The following is a 16,744-nucleotide window of genomic DNA, read 5'->3' as shown; positions in this document are numbered from 1 at the left end:
CACATTTGGCAGTGCAGGCAGCAGATAAAGGAATGTAAACTTCTTTTTCAGTTCTGGTTGAAGTGGGACAATTTTATACATTTATAGAAAAATGTATCTATATTTGCTTAAAAACCCAACTAGTTTGGGTTTTTGAAATAACGTATATAAGGAACCACAATTCTTCTATTTCTTGACCTTTAAAAAAAATGTGTATTTTGGACAAAAAGAGCAGTGAAAGAACATAAGATCATTCTCTGGAGCTGATTATGGTAAGAATCAAGAAATGTTTTCTGCAAAAGAGCAATGGATTTGTGAAAAAGCCGAAGCGCAGATTAAAAAGAGGCTAATACAGTAATGGAATGTAATAGACATTGGGTTATCGTGAATATAAAAAGGCCATCAGTCAAGTGGGACCCGAGCTATTATATTTTGTACAAAAGGGCAGCCTACGTGGGCTGAGCGCTCCTTATCAGCTCTCATATTCTCTGTTTATATTAGAGCGTGAATTGCTCCAGGAGCTCGCATGAGATTGTACATTCAGTTAAAACACTGATTTGTTCTACAGATTTTCCTTTGAATCCTAAGAGGCAGCCTTACATAACACTTGCTATTTTTACTACTCTTTCTACCTTGCCAGACGAGCCATGTAGCCTAACATATAGCATAAAGGACACTTCGAACCGTTCTTGCAGGGGTGTAAATCAGCACCACATGGCCCCTAGTTCAGAAGGGGCCCTCAGATATTGTTCAAAAACCTATTGAAAGCTCTATTTGCCCTTCAATGAAGGGTGGTCCTGTCTCTAAAATGTTAAAATGTATTTTCCAAAGATCCCATACCTACTGATGATATCCATTATTTATTATATTGACATAGAGGGAAGTCTACTAAAGGATGAACAGTAAATGACAGAAAAATGATGTGAAAGAAAGCGAATGGATTTATTATTATGGATTCTGAGCTGGTAGATGTTACATAAAAGGGAAGGACATTTATGTATGGGTGCCCAAACATCATGGACCCTGAGGCAATGGCCACTACCCCCTGTAATTGTGCCCCAATATTCTTGCACAGTATTTGTTTGAGTATATTTTTTATACAGACAATATGTAAAGCCAAAACTTTTTTTTTTTTTTATTTAAGATGGCGAATTATTAGAACACTTGGCAGTTTTTTTTTTTTTCTGTATCCCATTAGGAAGATTTCCCTTCACTTCTTGTCCCCAAGATACATCCAGAAGAGGACATTTTGCCAAAATGATAGGAAAACCACTTTTACAACAGGTGTCCCTTTGGTAGATTTTCTTTCTATTCCTATTCCTGTAACAACTGTAAAACATTGGACTTCCCATAATTTTCTTCTGATAATGGTCACAAAGACAAATGGAGGGTTAATCTCCCCAGCAGACAACAATGAAAACCTGAAAGAGATTCTTTCCCTTCCTTATTCTATGTAATTTAAATATTTAGTTTAAAGTACATTTAAATAACTGGCCTTTTCATTTGCTATTGCAATCATTGTACTTGCAACCCAATATTTGCAATAAGAAAGTAGCATTTAGGCAGCAGTGGTTTTTAGGTAATGACTGTCATATCAGCTGGGAGTTCATGTTTGGCCCCCTAATCCCTTATAGTGTATCTCTAGGAAATAATAATTAAAAAAAAAAAATAAATTCTTTGAAATTTTTGGATAGAGAAAATAATAGTTAAAATGCCTGTGAGTTTTTCTTTTTTTTTGTGCCATCTATGTCCCATTCTAAAGATTACCCCTCACACTGCCTCTTATATACACAACAGAAAGTGGGAGGGAATATCGTCAAAATAAAGGATATGCCTTTAAAGGGATCAACTAAAGTCTTTCCATTGAAAGATTTTTCCTTTATTTCTGTTCCGGTGACAGCTCAAAAGTTTGGAGTTTCTCCCACTCTCAATCCAAGTGACAGCGGCCCACATAACAAATAGAGTGATTCTCCCTAAAAGGTTCACAGACAGTAAATAACTGACAGGGATTTGTAACTCCTTACCACCCTATTGATAACTTAAGAACGTTTTTACCTTTTAGATTCACTTAATAAAACAGCATGAAAATAGAGGAAACATGCAAATGCCTATGTACTCATCCATGCTGAAACTTGAACCATGGATTCCCATTGTAATCAGATCCCGTCTCTGACATAGGAAGCCTCACCCCATCAGGGTGTAGATCTGATGAGGAGGTGGTGAACAGTATAGTTGCAATATTGCATTTGTTTCCCTCTGACAAAGTCCCGCCCAGGATGTAACATGTACGGGGGAGGAGCCACACCTTTTGATGTCACCCGCGGCTATCTCAATGCTTTGTTCTGTATCATGGAGTGCTCCATGTTTGTAAGTGTGACTTCATCATTATTTTTAAAGTAAACCATTAGGCAGAGAGCACTATTTGTGGTGTTTTGATTTGACATATTTTGCTGCAATACCCTAGAGGAATTGGCATTTCGGACCAGTGGCGGTCTCATCAGGATTGTGACCCCCATAGGGGAATGCGCTTCAGGACTGTCCTGTTAACTCAGGAGTCATGTGTTCAAGGTGAGCGGCCACAATTGTCTTTGGTGGTGGGAGTGTAAACCATTCTGCACTTGGATATATTTTAGGACACCTTTCTGACTGGGTCTGTATATCCGCTGGATGAATTTCTTTGGCTGGCAAAATTTTGGCTTACAAACTTTTTATGAATTAATGATTATTTATTGCGCTGCACTTTAAGATTGAACATTTAACATTTGGGTGCTGTAGAATTCACCTTTAGTGTTCAACTGGCAATACTTCTTTGTTGATGCTTTGTGTTTTAGGTTTTGATTGCGCTGATTGTTCTCTATTTGACAATATTGCATTTAAACTGACTCAGGGTGCACAGTCTGCTGGCTTAACGCATCTAAATTTTATTCTAAAATCCAATTTATAAAACAGGCTGCTCTGCTAGTCAAATTCGTACAGTTCCCAGTAGAGCTGCACGATTCTGGATAAAATGAGAATCACAATTTTTTTGCTTAGAATAAAGATCACGGTTCTTGGCGTAACATCATCTTTTACATTATACAAAAATAAATGGGCCAGGAGGATGTATTTTTCTATAATATAACTAAACTAATACTATAAATAAAAACAAACACAAATTAATTTTTTGGCATAAATAAATGGCCGCGGCACTTTATTGGTTATAAATAAATTAAATAATTATTTATTCAAAATTCCATCAAATAATTTTCAATTCCAACAAAATTATAAAACATAAATCTGTATCGCTCAGTCCCAGAACTCGAGCGAAAATAAACATATTTAAAACCACCAAAGTCCCCCCTTAGATCCAAGGTTGACTCTACCACATAAAGTGCCAGCGACGGGTGGGGGGGGAGGGGAGCTCGCCAGGCAGTCACTTCCTAACTGAGGGGGATTACCTCAGAGACCCCTTAATAAAGCCTTGGGTCAGAACCTTCTAGAGGGGCGCGCGCTGCTGTGCAGCCCGCCAAAACCATGCTCAACATTTAAAGGGACAGTGTTTTATAAATTAAATAAATTCTGACACAAATTTTTTTTTTTTTTTTTAAACATCCCCTGTCCCATGTGCGAGGGCACCTATTACTTGTGCCCTCTTACCATGGGCCAGGAGGATGTATTTTTCTATAATATAACTAAACTAATACTATAAATAAAAACAAACACAAATTAATTTTTTGGCATAAATAAATGGCCGCGGCACTTTATTGGTTATAAATAAATTAAATAATTATTTATTCAAAATTCCATCAAATAATTTTCAATTCCAACAAAATTATAAAACATAAATCTGTATCGCTCAGTCCCAGAACTCGAGCGAAAATAAACATATTTAAAACCACCAAAGTCCCCCAAACGCCGGGACTAGTTGCAAACTTGTGCCGGCCCCCCCACCACCGCGGCCATTTCTATGCTATTTTGAAACCCTAAATTGAGTATATCTAAACCTATATCAGATAAATGGATTCCATCCTGCCTGTAAAGGCCAGGGAAACCACCTTCAAGGTCCACGTGTCGGAAAGCAAAACCACCAACCAATGGCATAAATTTTGCCATTGCATGATTTACTCTCCTCCTGGTCCTCTCCAAGGGCTTAAATTCCATTGAAGACAACCATTTCAAACGAGGAACAATTTCCGAAAACACCATTGTACAATTCGGAAAAATTAACTTGAAATTGTATAGATCCTTTTTAATCTTGAATAATAAATCTAATGACTTCAAAACTCCCACATCATTCCCTCCCAAGTGGAATATCAATACGGATGGGGCTGGCCAAACTTCTTTTAATCTATAAATCAAGTCACACAAATTAACCCAACTCAGACCTCTCACTCCTTTCCAAAATATATGCAAATGATCAATATCAAAAGACAAATTTTCAGTATAACACCGGTGTGCAGCTCTTTTTCGTGCCCAGTGAACAAACGAGTGTCCAATGATCCATACGGAAACTTTGACACCTATGGAATCAAACAGATAAATTAGGTCTGATATATAGATTAAAACTTTTCGATTCCCACCTTCCCAACTTTTTTATCATAGACTCATCTAAACCCATCCTGGCCGCTTCCGTGGCCGCTCCTATCCTAAACGAATGTGCGGTAATTCTAAGCTTATCCATACCTAAATACTTAAGACATTTTTTTAGAACAGCTGAAAACTGATATTTTGTGACTACTGAACCATCTATATGAATAAAGAAATTATTTGAAAAGGGGAGCCTGACCTCCAAATATCTGCTAAGAACCGCACAAGGACATATATACTGATCACCACAGGCTGCCAGCTCTAACCAATGGCCTTTTCTAAACTGATCAGTTTTTGATTGGCTAATGAAAATATTAACCTTCTCCTTACCCACAATGACTTCTTTAGCATTAAGGCCTGATTGGCCCACCCTATTGTCTGAGACCAATTCGGAAACACGAAGCGCAGCGAAAAAACAAAGCACAAAGGCTGCCGAAAAAAGTCTAGCCTCATATTCCGAAAAACAGACAGCAGGGGAGGCCAAGCATAATCTTCTAAGTAAATCAATTGATATAGGTCTGCGTGTGTCAGGGGTGAACATCCTCTTTCTATAACCTTTGAGGGCTTGTCTTATTGAGAAAAAACTCATAAACCCTACATAATTCTTCAATTTCAGAAAAAATGAAACCCCGGCTAGGATCTTGTTAATATGGCTATATGATAGCTGCTGTTTCATCAATGTGCATAAAAAAGCTAGCATATCACCCTCCCTAGGCGGCTCAGATGGAATACCCATCTCATTACAGAATAACAACCATCTCTGATAAGCAGAACCATACTCCGACCAAGTGTGAGGTGCCACCGAGCACTTTATCGCATCAAAGACCAGATCTAAATCAAGGTCCACAGGTGATCTGGGCAATGACATCCCACCGGATCGGCATTCGGATGAAGTTCCCTGAAACGAGAGAACTGAAAACGGGATAGGGAATCAGCTATGCAATTTGACACTCCAGGAATATATTTGACCTTTAACCAGATGTTTAATTTCAAACATAAGAAAACAAGATAACGGAGAAGTTTTAGTACCAATGTAGATTTTGATGACAAAGCATTTATTGCATACAAAACTCCTCTGTTATCCGAGTGTACCAAAATTCTCCTGTCCCTGAAATTAGCACCCCAAAGTTCAAGGGCAACCAAAATCGGGAATAATTCTAATAAGACTATATTATTAGTAAATTTACTCTCAACCCATGACGTAGGCCAAGATCCGCAACACCAATGGGTGTCCCAGACGGCCCCAAACCCTAAAGACCCTGCTGAATCCGTAAACAACTGGAGGTCAGCAGCAAAAACCCAGTCCTTTTGAAAAAATGAACGACCATTATAGTCGTTTAAAAAACGCGACCAAACGCGCAGATCATCTTTTAACTCCGCCGTTAGCCGGATATGCGCCAAAGGAGACTTAAAGCCAGACATTGCTAGAGCCAAACGCCTCGAAAAAATTCTACCTACTGGCATGATACGCGAGGCGAATGCTAGCAGGCCTAGCAGAGACTGAAGCTCTTTTAAGAGAACTTTCTTTCGCCTCAAAAATTCACTAATTGTAGACTGCATCCTAGAGATTTTTTCCCTCGGGAGCTGACACTCGCCAATGGCTGTATTAATAGAGATACCCAGGAATTCAATCAAAGTGTTAGGTAAAACCGTTTTATCCTCAGCCAATGGTATCCCAAAATGTCTACAAATAAGGGAAAATAGCTTTAGCAGCAACAGGCAGATGTCAGAATCAGGGGGTCCCACAAAAAGGAAATCATCCAAGTAATGTAAGACCCCCTGACAACCCGATTCTCGAACCATCACCCACTGAAGAAAAGTCGCAAAGGATTCAAAATAGGCACAGGACAAGGAGCATCCCATCGGCAAGCAGCGGTCGAAAAAGAAAAAGCCATCAAAATAAAAACCCAAGGAATTGAAGGCTTCCGGATCAATAGGTAATAATCTGAATGCCGATTGAACATCCGCCTTAGCTAATAATGCACTAGGGCCATATTGCTTAATCATATCAACCGCCTCATCAAACGTAGTATATGAAACTGATGATATAATAGGGTCTATATCGTCATTTAACGAATCACCTCTAGGAAAAGACAGGTGATGTATTACTCGGAAGGAGTTAGGCTCCTTTTTAGGAACCAAACCTAGAGGAGATATGCGAAAGTTCTTAAAAGGCGGGTCCAAGAATGGGCCTGCTACTCGCCCAGCCTCAATTTCCTTGCGAATCTTCTCCCTGGCTATATCTATAAATTGATCTGTTGACTTTAAATTTTTTTCAACCTTACAACCCAATCCTTTAAAAGATGGAAGCTTAAAACCTGATTGAAAACCATTAATTAATAATTGGGCCTTCTCCTTGTTTGGATATGCCTGCAGCCACGGGAGCATTTTTTCCAGCCTCACTGAAGTGCAGGCTTTTCTGAAAAATATCCCTGGATGACTGATTCTGCTGACTTGCCCTCTTAAAACATTTTATTGCTGGGTGATTGCCCGTACAAAATGAGCACTCATGTTTAAATTTGCACGCTGCTGCCCACTTACACTGCGTTTCATTATACGCATAACAAATTCCCTTCCTATAGGGGGATGCCATAGGGGCAGCACTTAACTGTTTTGTTGGCGTAAACTTTTGAGGAATAATTAAATTTAACCAAAGGCCTACGTCCTTCATGCCCCATTTCAGGCTGGGATAAACTGATAGTTTCTGTCGGAAGGACTCATCGTAATAAAACCATCCCAGACCACCAAAGTTCTTATACGCTTCCAGGATATGTTCCACATGCTGGAATAACCCACTACAATATTCTGGAAATTTTTCACCCAAAACCGACGAATAAATGCAAAAGGCTTGAAGCCAGTTATTGAATGACCTATAAACCGGACGCCTCCTATTTTCTTCTTGCCCGTCATCAGATTTTTTTTTCATTCTTGAAAGCAAATTCCTTTGCTGACGGCAACAATGAAAGTAAATCGATAAATTCACCCTTCCAAATTTTCTCTTTGATCCCTGCTGTGAGGTGATAACCAAGCGGCGACATATCGCATGGCATCACTTCCTTCAGACACGTCTCAGGAACCGTGTGTGCCAAATGACTAACTCTGGTACCACCATCTGACACAGGTGTGACCGGAACACTACTTACCACAGTCGCCACTTGATTCATATTGCTGACTGGGGACCATACATTACCAGGACCTTGTATGCTGAAACTAGGAACATTAACAGCAGGAACAGGTGTAACATTCAACAAACTCGCAAATTTAGATAAAGATTCTAAAATAACATTTAAATTGTTCAATTGTGCCAACTCACCAACTCCTGTCGGCAGCGTAGCTGATTGGCTAACAGGAGGCACCATATGCTGTACTTCTGCACTGCTTGTATTCACCTGTGGACGTAAAGCCTGGCTAAGAAAAACCTCTTCAGCTGGTACCTGACTGGAACTATCTTCCCTAGGTTGCCTAGCAACCCTCTCCTCAGATGCTCTCTCAATTCTGCTTCTGTGAGGCCGGGTGTTATCCCGCCTTTCACCACTGGGTGGCGGTGATGGTGAAGCAAACCTTTTTCTCTTCGGGCCTCTTCGGCTCCTTCTCAGCCCTCCCGCAGCTTCTGACAGTCCCGCAGCTGTGCTGTCTGACTCCTGCCTCGAGGATGCTGGCCGCTCCGGAGGACGGCTCCGCTGACCCTGTCTAGTCCCTGCCTTCCCTGCTACTGGTGCCTGAGGTGAGGGGGATACACTCCTCACGGCCGTCTCCTCTGCCCGCACTGCCGCCGCAGATGCAGCCATTCCGCTCACCTCCTCCCTCAGCTGTTCAGGCTCAGCTCCGCTCACCATGAGACAGTTCCGCAGCCATTCTTCTCCCCCTTCTAAAGCTGCTCTTTCCAATACTTGCCGGACAAGGGTCTTCATTATGGCAGAAGAGCCAGCGAATGCCGCAACCGCCGCTGAGGAGAGGAGAGCTCGCCAGGCAGTCACTTCCTAACTGAGGGGGATTACCTCAGAGACCCCTTAATAAAGCCTTGGGTCAGAACCTTCTAGAGGGGCGCGCGCTGCTGTGCAGCCCGCCAAAACCATGCTCAACATTTAAAGGGACAGTGTTTTATAAATTAAATAAATTCTGACACAAATTTTTTTTTTTTTTTTTAAACATCCCCTGTCCCATGTGCGAGGGCACCTATTACTTGTGCCCTCTTACCATTGGGCTAACTTTACTGTTTAGTTTTTTGTTAAATTCATTAAAGGATATTTTTTCCCAAAAAACTGTGTTTGAAAGACTTCTACGCAAATACAGTGTGACATAAAAGATTGCAACAATCGCCATTTTATTCTCTAGGGTCTCTGCTAAAAAATATATATATATGTATAATGTTTGGGGTTCTAAGTAATTTTCTACCAAAAAATACTGATTTTAACTTGTAAGCAACACATGTCAGAACAAGGCTTGGTCTTAAAGAGGAGTTCCAGCTATGGAAAAAAAATAAATAAAAGTCAGCAGCTACAAATACTGAAGCTGCTGACTTTTAATATACAGACACTTACCTGTCCAGGGAGCCCACAATGTCAGCACCCCAGCCAATTTTCGGATCGACTACCGGGTGCTGCCGCCGCCATTCACTGTAAGGGAAACCGGCAATGAAGCCTTTTGGCTTCACAGCCGGCCCCCACTTAGCATGCCTGAAGCACGCTGCGCATTCTGATTGGCTTGGCGGTGGGGGAAGGAGAAACTGGATGAACACGGTGCTGTCTCCCGGAAGTGGGGAAGGGTACCTGTCAAAAACAAGTACCCGTTCCCCCCTTCCCCCTGAAATGTGCCAAAAGGGGATTTGGGGGGGGGGGGAAGCAAATGAGCGGAAGTTCCACTTTTGGGTGGAAATCCGCTTTAAGAGGTTAAACTGCCATTCTTTACAGACGAAGTTCATTCCTTTGATCTAAAAGAACAAAATGATACATGGTAAAACATTGTGTTTATAGTTATCTTGCAGCCTTAACAATGTTGATAAACATATACTGGAGGCTCTTTTTTTGACAGCTGTGAGTGAACAGAGAACAGCTTTGCTCTGTATGAATCGAGGAAATGCTGTTTAAAGATTGTGGGGGGGGGGGGGGTGTGAATCGAGATCGCAATTTTTTAAAGATTAATTGTGCAGCTCTAGTTTCCAGTTTTTCACTATCATTATATAAAGCTACATTATTTAGCTCATTGGGTGAAATTTTGTTTAGACAGGGACCAATAATAAATTTAAAGATTAATATTATATTTATAGATTCTGTGGATAAATAGTAGCACTGCAACAATGGGAGTTAGAATTACTTTGAATGTATATACTGTATATATATATATATATATATATATATATATATGTATATATATATATTTATATGTATGTATGTATGTATATATATATATATAAGGTTAGTTATCCTCTAAGGATGTCATCTCCTAGTAGAAGTACGTGTGGGGACCTAGTTCTGGTCCTAGGCAAAACTTTTTTTTTTTTTTTAGTTTTGGATAGAGTGCAGAGGGATTAGAACACTTGCCAGTGTTTATTGCTGTCTGTCCCACCATTATCATTGAAAGTGAAAGTAAAAGAAAATCCCAAATTTTTGGTTGTCCTCAGAAAAGTAATAGTGGGTCGATTTTCCAATGAGGACACTAGGATTTCCCTTATTTTGTAGGAATTTCCTCTCACTTCCCATTTGGCTATGGAAATCTCTGCAATGGGGTACAGATGGCAAAAAAAAAAAAACATCTTACAGGGGTTATAACCCTTCCTCTAAAATGAAAAAATAGGTTTTGCCTATAGTTCTACTTTAACTCTTCGCTGGGAACTTGGGAGCACCTAGTTTTCTTTAATTCCAGATAGAGTAGGGAAAGATTCCACACAATCCACTTTTTGCAAAAATGCAATAAATGCCCCCACAGTAGTAAAAGAAAAAATATATTTTTGCATTCAACCCTGCAAAAGATTGCAACTGTGATCAGTGCATTGTGGGTGAAAAGCACAGGCTCCTGCATTGCTTCCCCTCAGCACCAGGTCTGTACAGAGGTCAGCACCAGGTCTGTACTGTTATGGGCCTGGATGAAGTAAATAACTGAATGCATGCCTACATCATCTATGAGTTCCTCTACCGCAGAAGTAGATGGGACTTGTCTTCCTATTTACATATTACTGTGAATGAATGTTGCATCTGTGTGCATGGAGCCACACAAATTCAACAGGTGGCTGCAAGAAGAAGCACATTGCTATTAAGGAAGATGCAGAGGTGGTATGAGGGTGGGGGGTTGGGAATGTGACACTATTTCATGTCACACCCCAAATATGAATGCGACATGAAACTTTCAATGGGGACACCAGTGACAGTAGTATATTTCTCTCAGTTGGGACAGATTTCCACTTTCTGTTGTATCCTTGTGAAAGATAGTGAAGGAAAATCTCCCCAAAGATGGCAAGAACAAAATCAATACAGGATAAAAATCAAGATGAAGGATGAAAATTTGTTAAATGGGTCAACTGATTTAACACTGGGTACACTAGATCCGGTTCAGCAGTACTCCTCAAAACAGGCACACATCTTACAAATAGGGGGAAAACCCAGCGTTGAGAGTTTTTTTTTTTTTTTTTTGAAAATCTGTTTATTACGTTTTAAACAAAGAAAAAACACAACAACAACAAACAAGGTGCAGTGGTTCACAGCGTAACTACCCAAATGCTCAAAGAATAAGGCAAATTACTCATGCAGGGGTCCATATGAAAAATAAGTACATAAGGAAAAGAAACCACAAACATGGCAATCACAATCTACTCGAATGTCTGGTAACCTGGTCCGGGCCAACAGTGAAGCACTCACATTCCAGAATCTCAGGGAAGGCCCCCGGGGAGGCTGCGTTTCACCCCCCCCCCCGGTGCTCGTGGGGCGGAAGGCGGGGCCCGCATCAGTCACCCGCGGCTGTAGAAGGATCAGAGAGCCACCTGGCCCAAACTCTGTCATATTGGGCAACCTCTGTGTGCATAGGTATCTTTGTAGAGAGGGAGAACTGAGTTCACTAATTTCTTCCAGTGAAGCGCTGTGGGTGGGGACCGCCGCCGCCAGTGGAGCGCAATAGTTTTCCTGGCATAAAAAAGCAACAGAACCAACAACGTCCGGTCCGCCACCCTTGGTACCAAATCGTCCAGCAGTCCCAGTACAGTATACAGATCCTCGGGGAGGGGTCTAGCTTAATCAATTAAACCTTTTCAATTAACTGGAGCACCGAAGACCAGAAGGTAGATAGGTGAGGGCAGGACCAAAAAATGTGAATTAAATCACCCGGTTCCTGGCTGCAGCACCAGCACTCCAGGGAATGAGAGGCATGTATTTCAGCGTTGAGAGTTTATAGTATACAGTCCAATGAGAGCACCAAACAAATGTCCAAGAGTCCAAAGTTTTCAGGAAATTTGACTGTGCTTACATGGACATAGACTTAGATAAGCAGATACCAGATAGATCTGTGTTCATTTAGGTAAAGGCAGGGAGAGCCTGTTTGGCCCCCGAAATGCATTGTTTTTTTCGACCCCGTTCACACTGGGGCGAGCCGACTTTGCCGGGCGACGTTGCCTCGGAGCGGCCTGCACGGACTTCATATAATTGAAGTCAATGCAGTTCGCTCCGGGTCGCCCCAAAGAAGCTCCGGACCCTTTTTCTAAGTCGGAGCGACTTGTGTCGCTCCTATTAGAACGGGTCCACAGCTTCTCTATGGCAGGCGACCTACGGCGACCTGTCAGGCGACCAGGTCGCCTGACAGGTCGCCCCAGTGTGAACCGGCTCTTAAGCAAATTAATTATTAAAAAGCAATAACAAAATCAATAGGGGTTTTAATCATTACTTACTCTATCCAGAATTTAAATAAAAATAAAAAAATGCAGCTTTAGATACACATCAATAGTGACAATGCGGCTTTTGTTGGTAAAAAAGAAATCAGCACGGAACTTTCACCAATTTTCTCTATAACTCAGATCAAGTCTTGTTAATCCAGATTAAGTTTATCGACCATTTGCCAACTCTTCACAAACGTTAACTAGAAATGGTGACAGGGAGGCTTGTAAGCTGTGAAAGCATAGTTCATCTAAGACAGCTAATGCATCTAGCACTCCTGAAAGGACCTGTCATATTATCCCATCTGAGGGGATTAGAAGATCCATAAATATCACTGCCATTTATCTCAGAACATCCTTGTTGTGATGGAATTCATATCTTCACCTGAGCTGAGAGGGCCCAACGTTATTTAGGAAGATGAGCCTGGCAAAACTCTAATTTTCACATTCTACTCTATGTTACCTTTAATGATCCTTAAGTGATGCTATGGAAAAAACTTTCAAATTTAAAAATGAATTTCGTTGTACACGATTTGGCATGCAACTTCAGAAACACCAAAACCATACAAGCAATAGTTTCCCAGAAAAGAAACATAGCACTGAAAAGCCAACTTGGGTAAGTTACAATGTTTTTTGACATTTTGGAATGAAATGAGAATGTATATGTATGCTTACAGAGCTGGAAATATCAATGTTATCTTTCTCTTCTAGTAAGATTTATAACTTTTGGTGCTGTTGAAAGGAATGAAGTTGAAAGAAATAAAACGATATTCCCCGTATTTTTAAACCACTCAAATAATATATATGTTTTGGCAAAAATGATGTCAAATAATTATATGATCAATGATTTATATCAGTATAAATATCTAGAACAAAAAAAAAAAAATGTAGCAAACAAGAAGCTTTTGGTCAAAGCTTTCAATTACGTTTCACTGGAAAATTTACCAAGCAATCTGATTGGTTGCCCTGGGAACTGTTCTACTTTTTTCTCCACTTTTTTCATTGCCTAAAAATGTTGGTCTCTTCGTTAAAAGAAAAAAAAAAATGATTTACTAAAAGGAGCAATTTTGGCTTGTATTCCTTTAGGGATTTTTTTTTTTTTTATACCTTGGATCTCATTATTAGGCCTGATATTTGAAGAAAGCACTAGACAGTGTAAAAATTACTGCTGCAATAAATCGGTTTAATAGATAAAACAGAGAATTTCCTAGTAATGTGTGGTTTTAGAATGATACAAGTGTTTTAGCTGTTGCTTTGTTATAGTGATGGATTATTTTCCTGTCTTCCAGAAATATCGGCAGTACATGGCTAGTTTCTTGGCTCCCCCGTATGGTGTTCTTGAGACGGCTTCAAATGACAGTAAGTAAATGTGATGTTTTACTGAGCTTGTCATATCGATACACTGAAGATTTTTGATATTTGGACGGGTGCAAGCTAGATGAAGTGCTAAATAAACTGCAGTTCCCAAGTGTGTCAGCCGTGATCCAACACATGTAATAGAAATGTTTTGTTAACCAAAGTTGTATGATAAAAATGAGGAATAGTAAGAGAACTGCCATTAAGATTACAGTTCTTTATCATAAGTAATCAGGGTATTGCCAAATTAATAGGCCCAGCCAGGGCTTTTTTCGGGGGAGAACGTGGGGGAACGCAGTTCCAGCACCTCCAACGCTAAATGTTTGTAATGGCAAGGGGTGTTGGGGTGTGCTGGAAGGTGTATTCATGATTGCTGCTGGGGGATCTAGTCGCTGGTGGGGTTCTATTTTTAAATGGTGGAGGATCTATTGTTGTTGGGGGGCCTTATATTCCTGGGGGGGGTCAGTCATTGCTGGTAGGGATCTACTGTTGAGATAGAGGTCTATTGTTGCTGGCTGCTAGAAGATCTGTTGTTGCTGCTGGGGTTCAATTGTTGCTGGGGTGGAAAATGGGTTTGGGTTTTGCCTAGCTATAATGTTAATAACAGACATATTAGGATGTCTGCTCTTAGGAAGGACATTTTAAATGTGTAATGCAGACTATAGAATCCCCTCTACATTCAGACAGAAAGCAGCTTTGCATTTTAACTCCTGGGACATTTTTTTTCGGTATATTATGTAATCATTTATAGACAAGCTGGGTCTCTTTTTAAACTTGAGTATATTTTTTAGCTATAAGCAGTAGAACAATTAACTAATATCTAAAATACCCATCATTTCTAATTTAGATCTTGGGGACAGCCATACGGTCTGGCCATTTGGACCAATTCGCCATTATGTAGGGCTCTGTCTGTAGTGCCAAAGGAAGGCAAAGAAAAAATTGAGTGACCTTTCTGGGGAAATATTCCATGAAATATGTCAATTCTTTCAACCCCCTTGATCTCATATATACAACTAAACGGCTTACTGCAACCTCCAATACGTAAGGAGTACTGGAAGCTTTTTGCATGCATTGCTCCCCCCCCCCCCCCCACACTCCTTCTGCCATTTTATATAAAACACATGATCCATAGTATTCTTTCCTGGAAGCAAGGCATTGAAAACACTTGTCAGCGACTGTGAATTTTGTAGTATTGTAGAATGTAGAGTTTTGTAGAGGATGAAAACTGTGGGAGAAAGGCAAGTACCCTAAGAACTATGCTTGTACAGCCTACAAGCCTACCTGTCTACATCTGTTATGAAAGAATGGGGGTTGCCTGATTCTAACAGTGCTAAATTACTAATTGTTGTATCAATCCACTGGCTTTAACACTGTTTGAGTCAGAGATGTGTAACAAGTGTACAAATCATAAAAGTCTTTGGGTGAGTCCCCTCAATAATGAAATTAATTTAGTTTTCTCACCTCCCGCTGACCTAATGGCATTATAGAGAGAAACCTGCTGGAATTTGCGGTTTCACAAATCTGGTAACTGTTTCCATCTCTGTCTTTATATTTGGTATTATGTTGATTTTTTTTGTTGAGTGAGCACAAACATGGGGGGGGGGGGCATCTATGAGATGTTTGCCCTAGGCCCACAGGGGTTGATTTACTAAAATCAGAGAGGGCAAAATCTGGTTCAGCTCTGCATAGAAACCAGTGGAAAAAAGGGGTGCATAAACCAATCAAGTGTATAAGCTGCTGACACAAACAACTGACAAAAAGGTTGATGCAACAGAAAATAAAATAAAAGTGCAGTGCTAATGGGTAAGGAACTGCAACAGTTCTCAATACAAACAAATAAAATTACATATGTGATCAGTAAGGCCCTGTTCACATTGCCGCAATCCGACTTGTGGGGGGCGACCTCCAAGGTCGCGGTGCAAGCAGCGCGCCGCGACCTCGGAGCGGCCGCCACGGACTTCATATCATTGAAGTCTATGGCAGTCGCCTCCGGGTCGCCCCAAAGAAGCTCCGGACCCTTTTTCTAAGTCGGAGCGACTTGTGTCGCTCCTATTAGAACGGGTCCGCAGCTTCCCTATGGAAGGCGACCTACGGCGACCTGTGAGGCGACCAGGTCGCCTCACAGGTCGCCTTAGTGTGAACGGGGACTCAATGTGAAAATCTGTAACTGAATACAATAAAAAAAAGTCCATATAGAGCTCACAATGGTGAGTGCAAGTGGAGTAATCCAAAACAGAGAGGTGAATCTTGATACTGATATCCCATCACCAACACCAAATAAAATTGCGCTCACCAGATGCTGTTGACCCTGAATACCATATACCGGTAGCATGAGGGTCAAAAAGGCTGTTAGGATGGTATAGGATTCCTGAAACGATCTGAAACCACGGATGGCAGGGTAGGTAGAAGGGATCACTCACAGAAATCCAGACCCATGTGGAAATAAACCAAAGGAAACAGACATAGTGTAAAACCCAAATAAAAAGTTTATTAAAAAAGGGGAATAACACTCACAAAATTTCCAATGGTAAAGGCAGAAACAAATGCAGGTCTGGCTAAACAGGCACGATCCTGATGCATTTCGTCCCACCGGACATTCTCAAAGGATTTGACCAGCCCTGCATAGAAACCAATCTGCTTCCAGGTTTTTTTGTCAAAGCTTTATTAAACAAGCTGAAGTTAGAAGTAATTGGCTATATTGCACAGCTGCACCATATTTTGTACTCTCCGGTTTCAGTAAATCAGACCCACAGTGTCTTCAAAAGAGCCTTTAGTGAATGATCCCCAGCATTGTCAGATTGTGAACCATAATGGTTTTGATGTACTAAAACTGGAGAGTGCAAAATTTGGTGCAGCTTTGCATGGAAACCAATCAGCTTCCAGTGTTTTTTTTGTCAAAGCTTAAACAAGCTGAAGTTTGAAGCTGATTGATTACCATGCACAACTGCACCGGATTTTGTACTCTCCAGTTTTAGCAAATCAACTTAT

The 16,744-nt window shown here is 40.8% G+C and overlaps 1 protein-coding gene across 1 annotated transcript in view; it reads left to right on the top strand.

Moving 5' to 3' along the window:
- Positions 1-16,744, top strand: part of RAPGEF4 (Rap guanine nucleotide exchange factor 4) — a 480,844-nt gene that overhangs the window by 260,400 nt on the left and 203,700 nt on the right. Inside the window, exon 5 of the mRNA XM_082260932.1 lies at positions 13,690-13,759. Coding sequence (XP_082117058.1) covers positions 13,690-13,759 — 70 coding nt within the window. The remainder of the gene's footprint in view (positions 1-13,689; positions 13,760-16,744) is intronic.

The sequence above is a fragment of the Pelophylax lessonae genome (assembly GCF_965119305.1).
Source record: "Pelophylax lessonae genome assembly, chromosome: 6".
Lineage (NCBI taxonomy): Eukaryota > Metazoa > Chordata > Amphibia > Anura > Ranidae > Pelophylax > Pelophylax lessonae.
The sequence above is the reverse complement of the archived record's forward strand: the minus strand, read 5'-3'. Positions and strand labels throughout refer to the sequence as shown.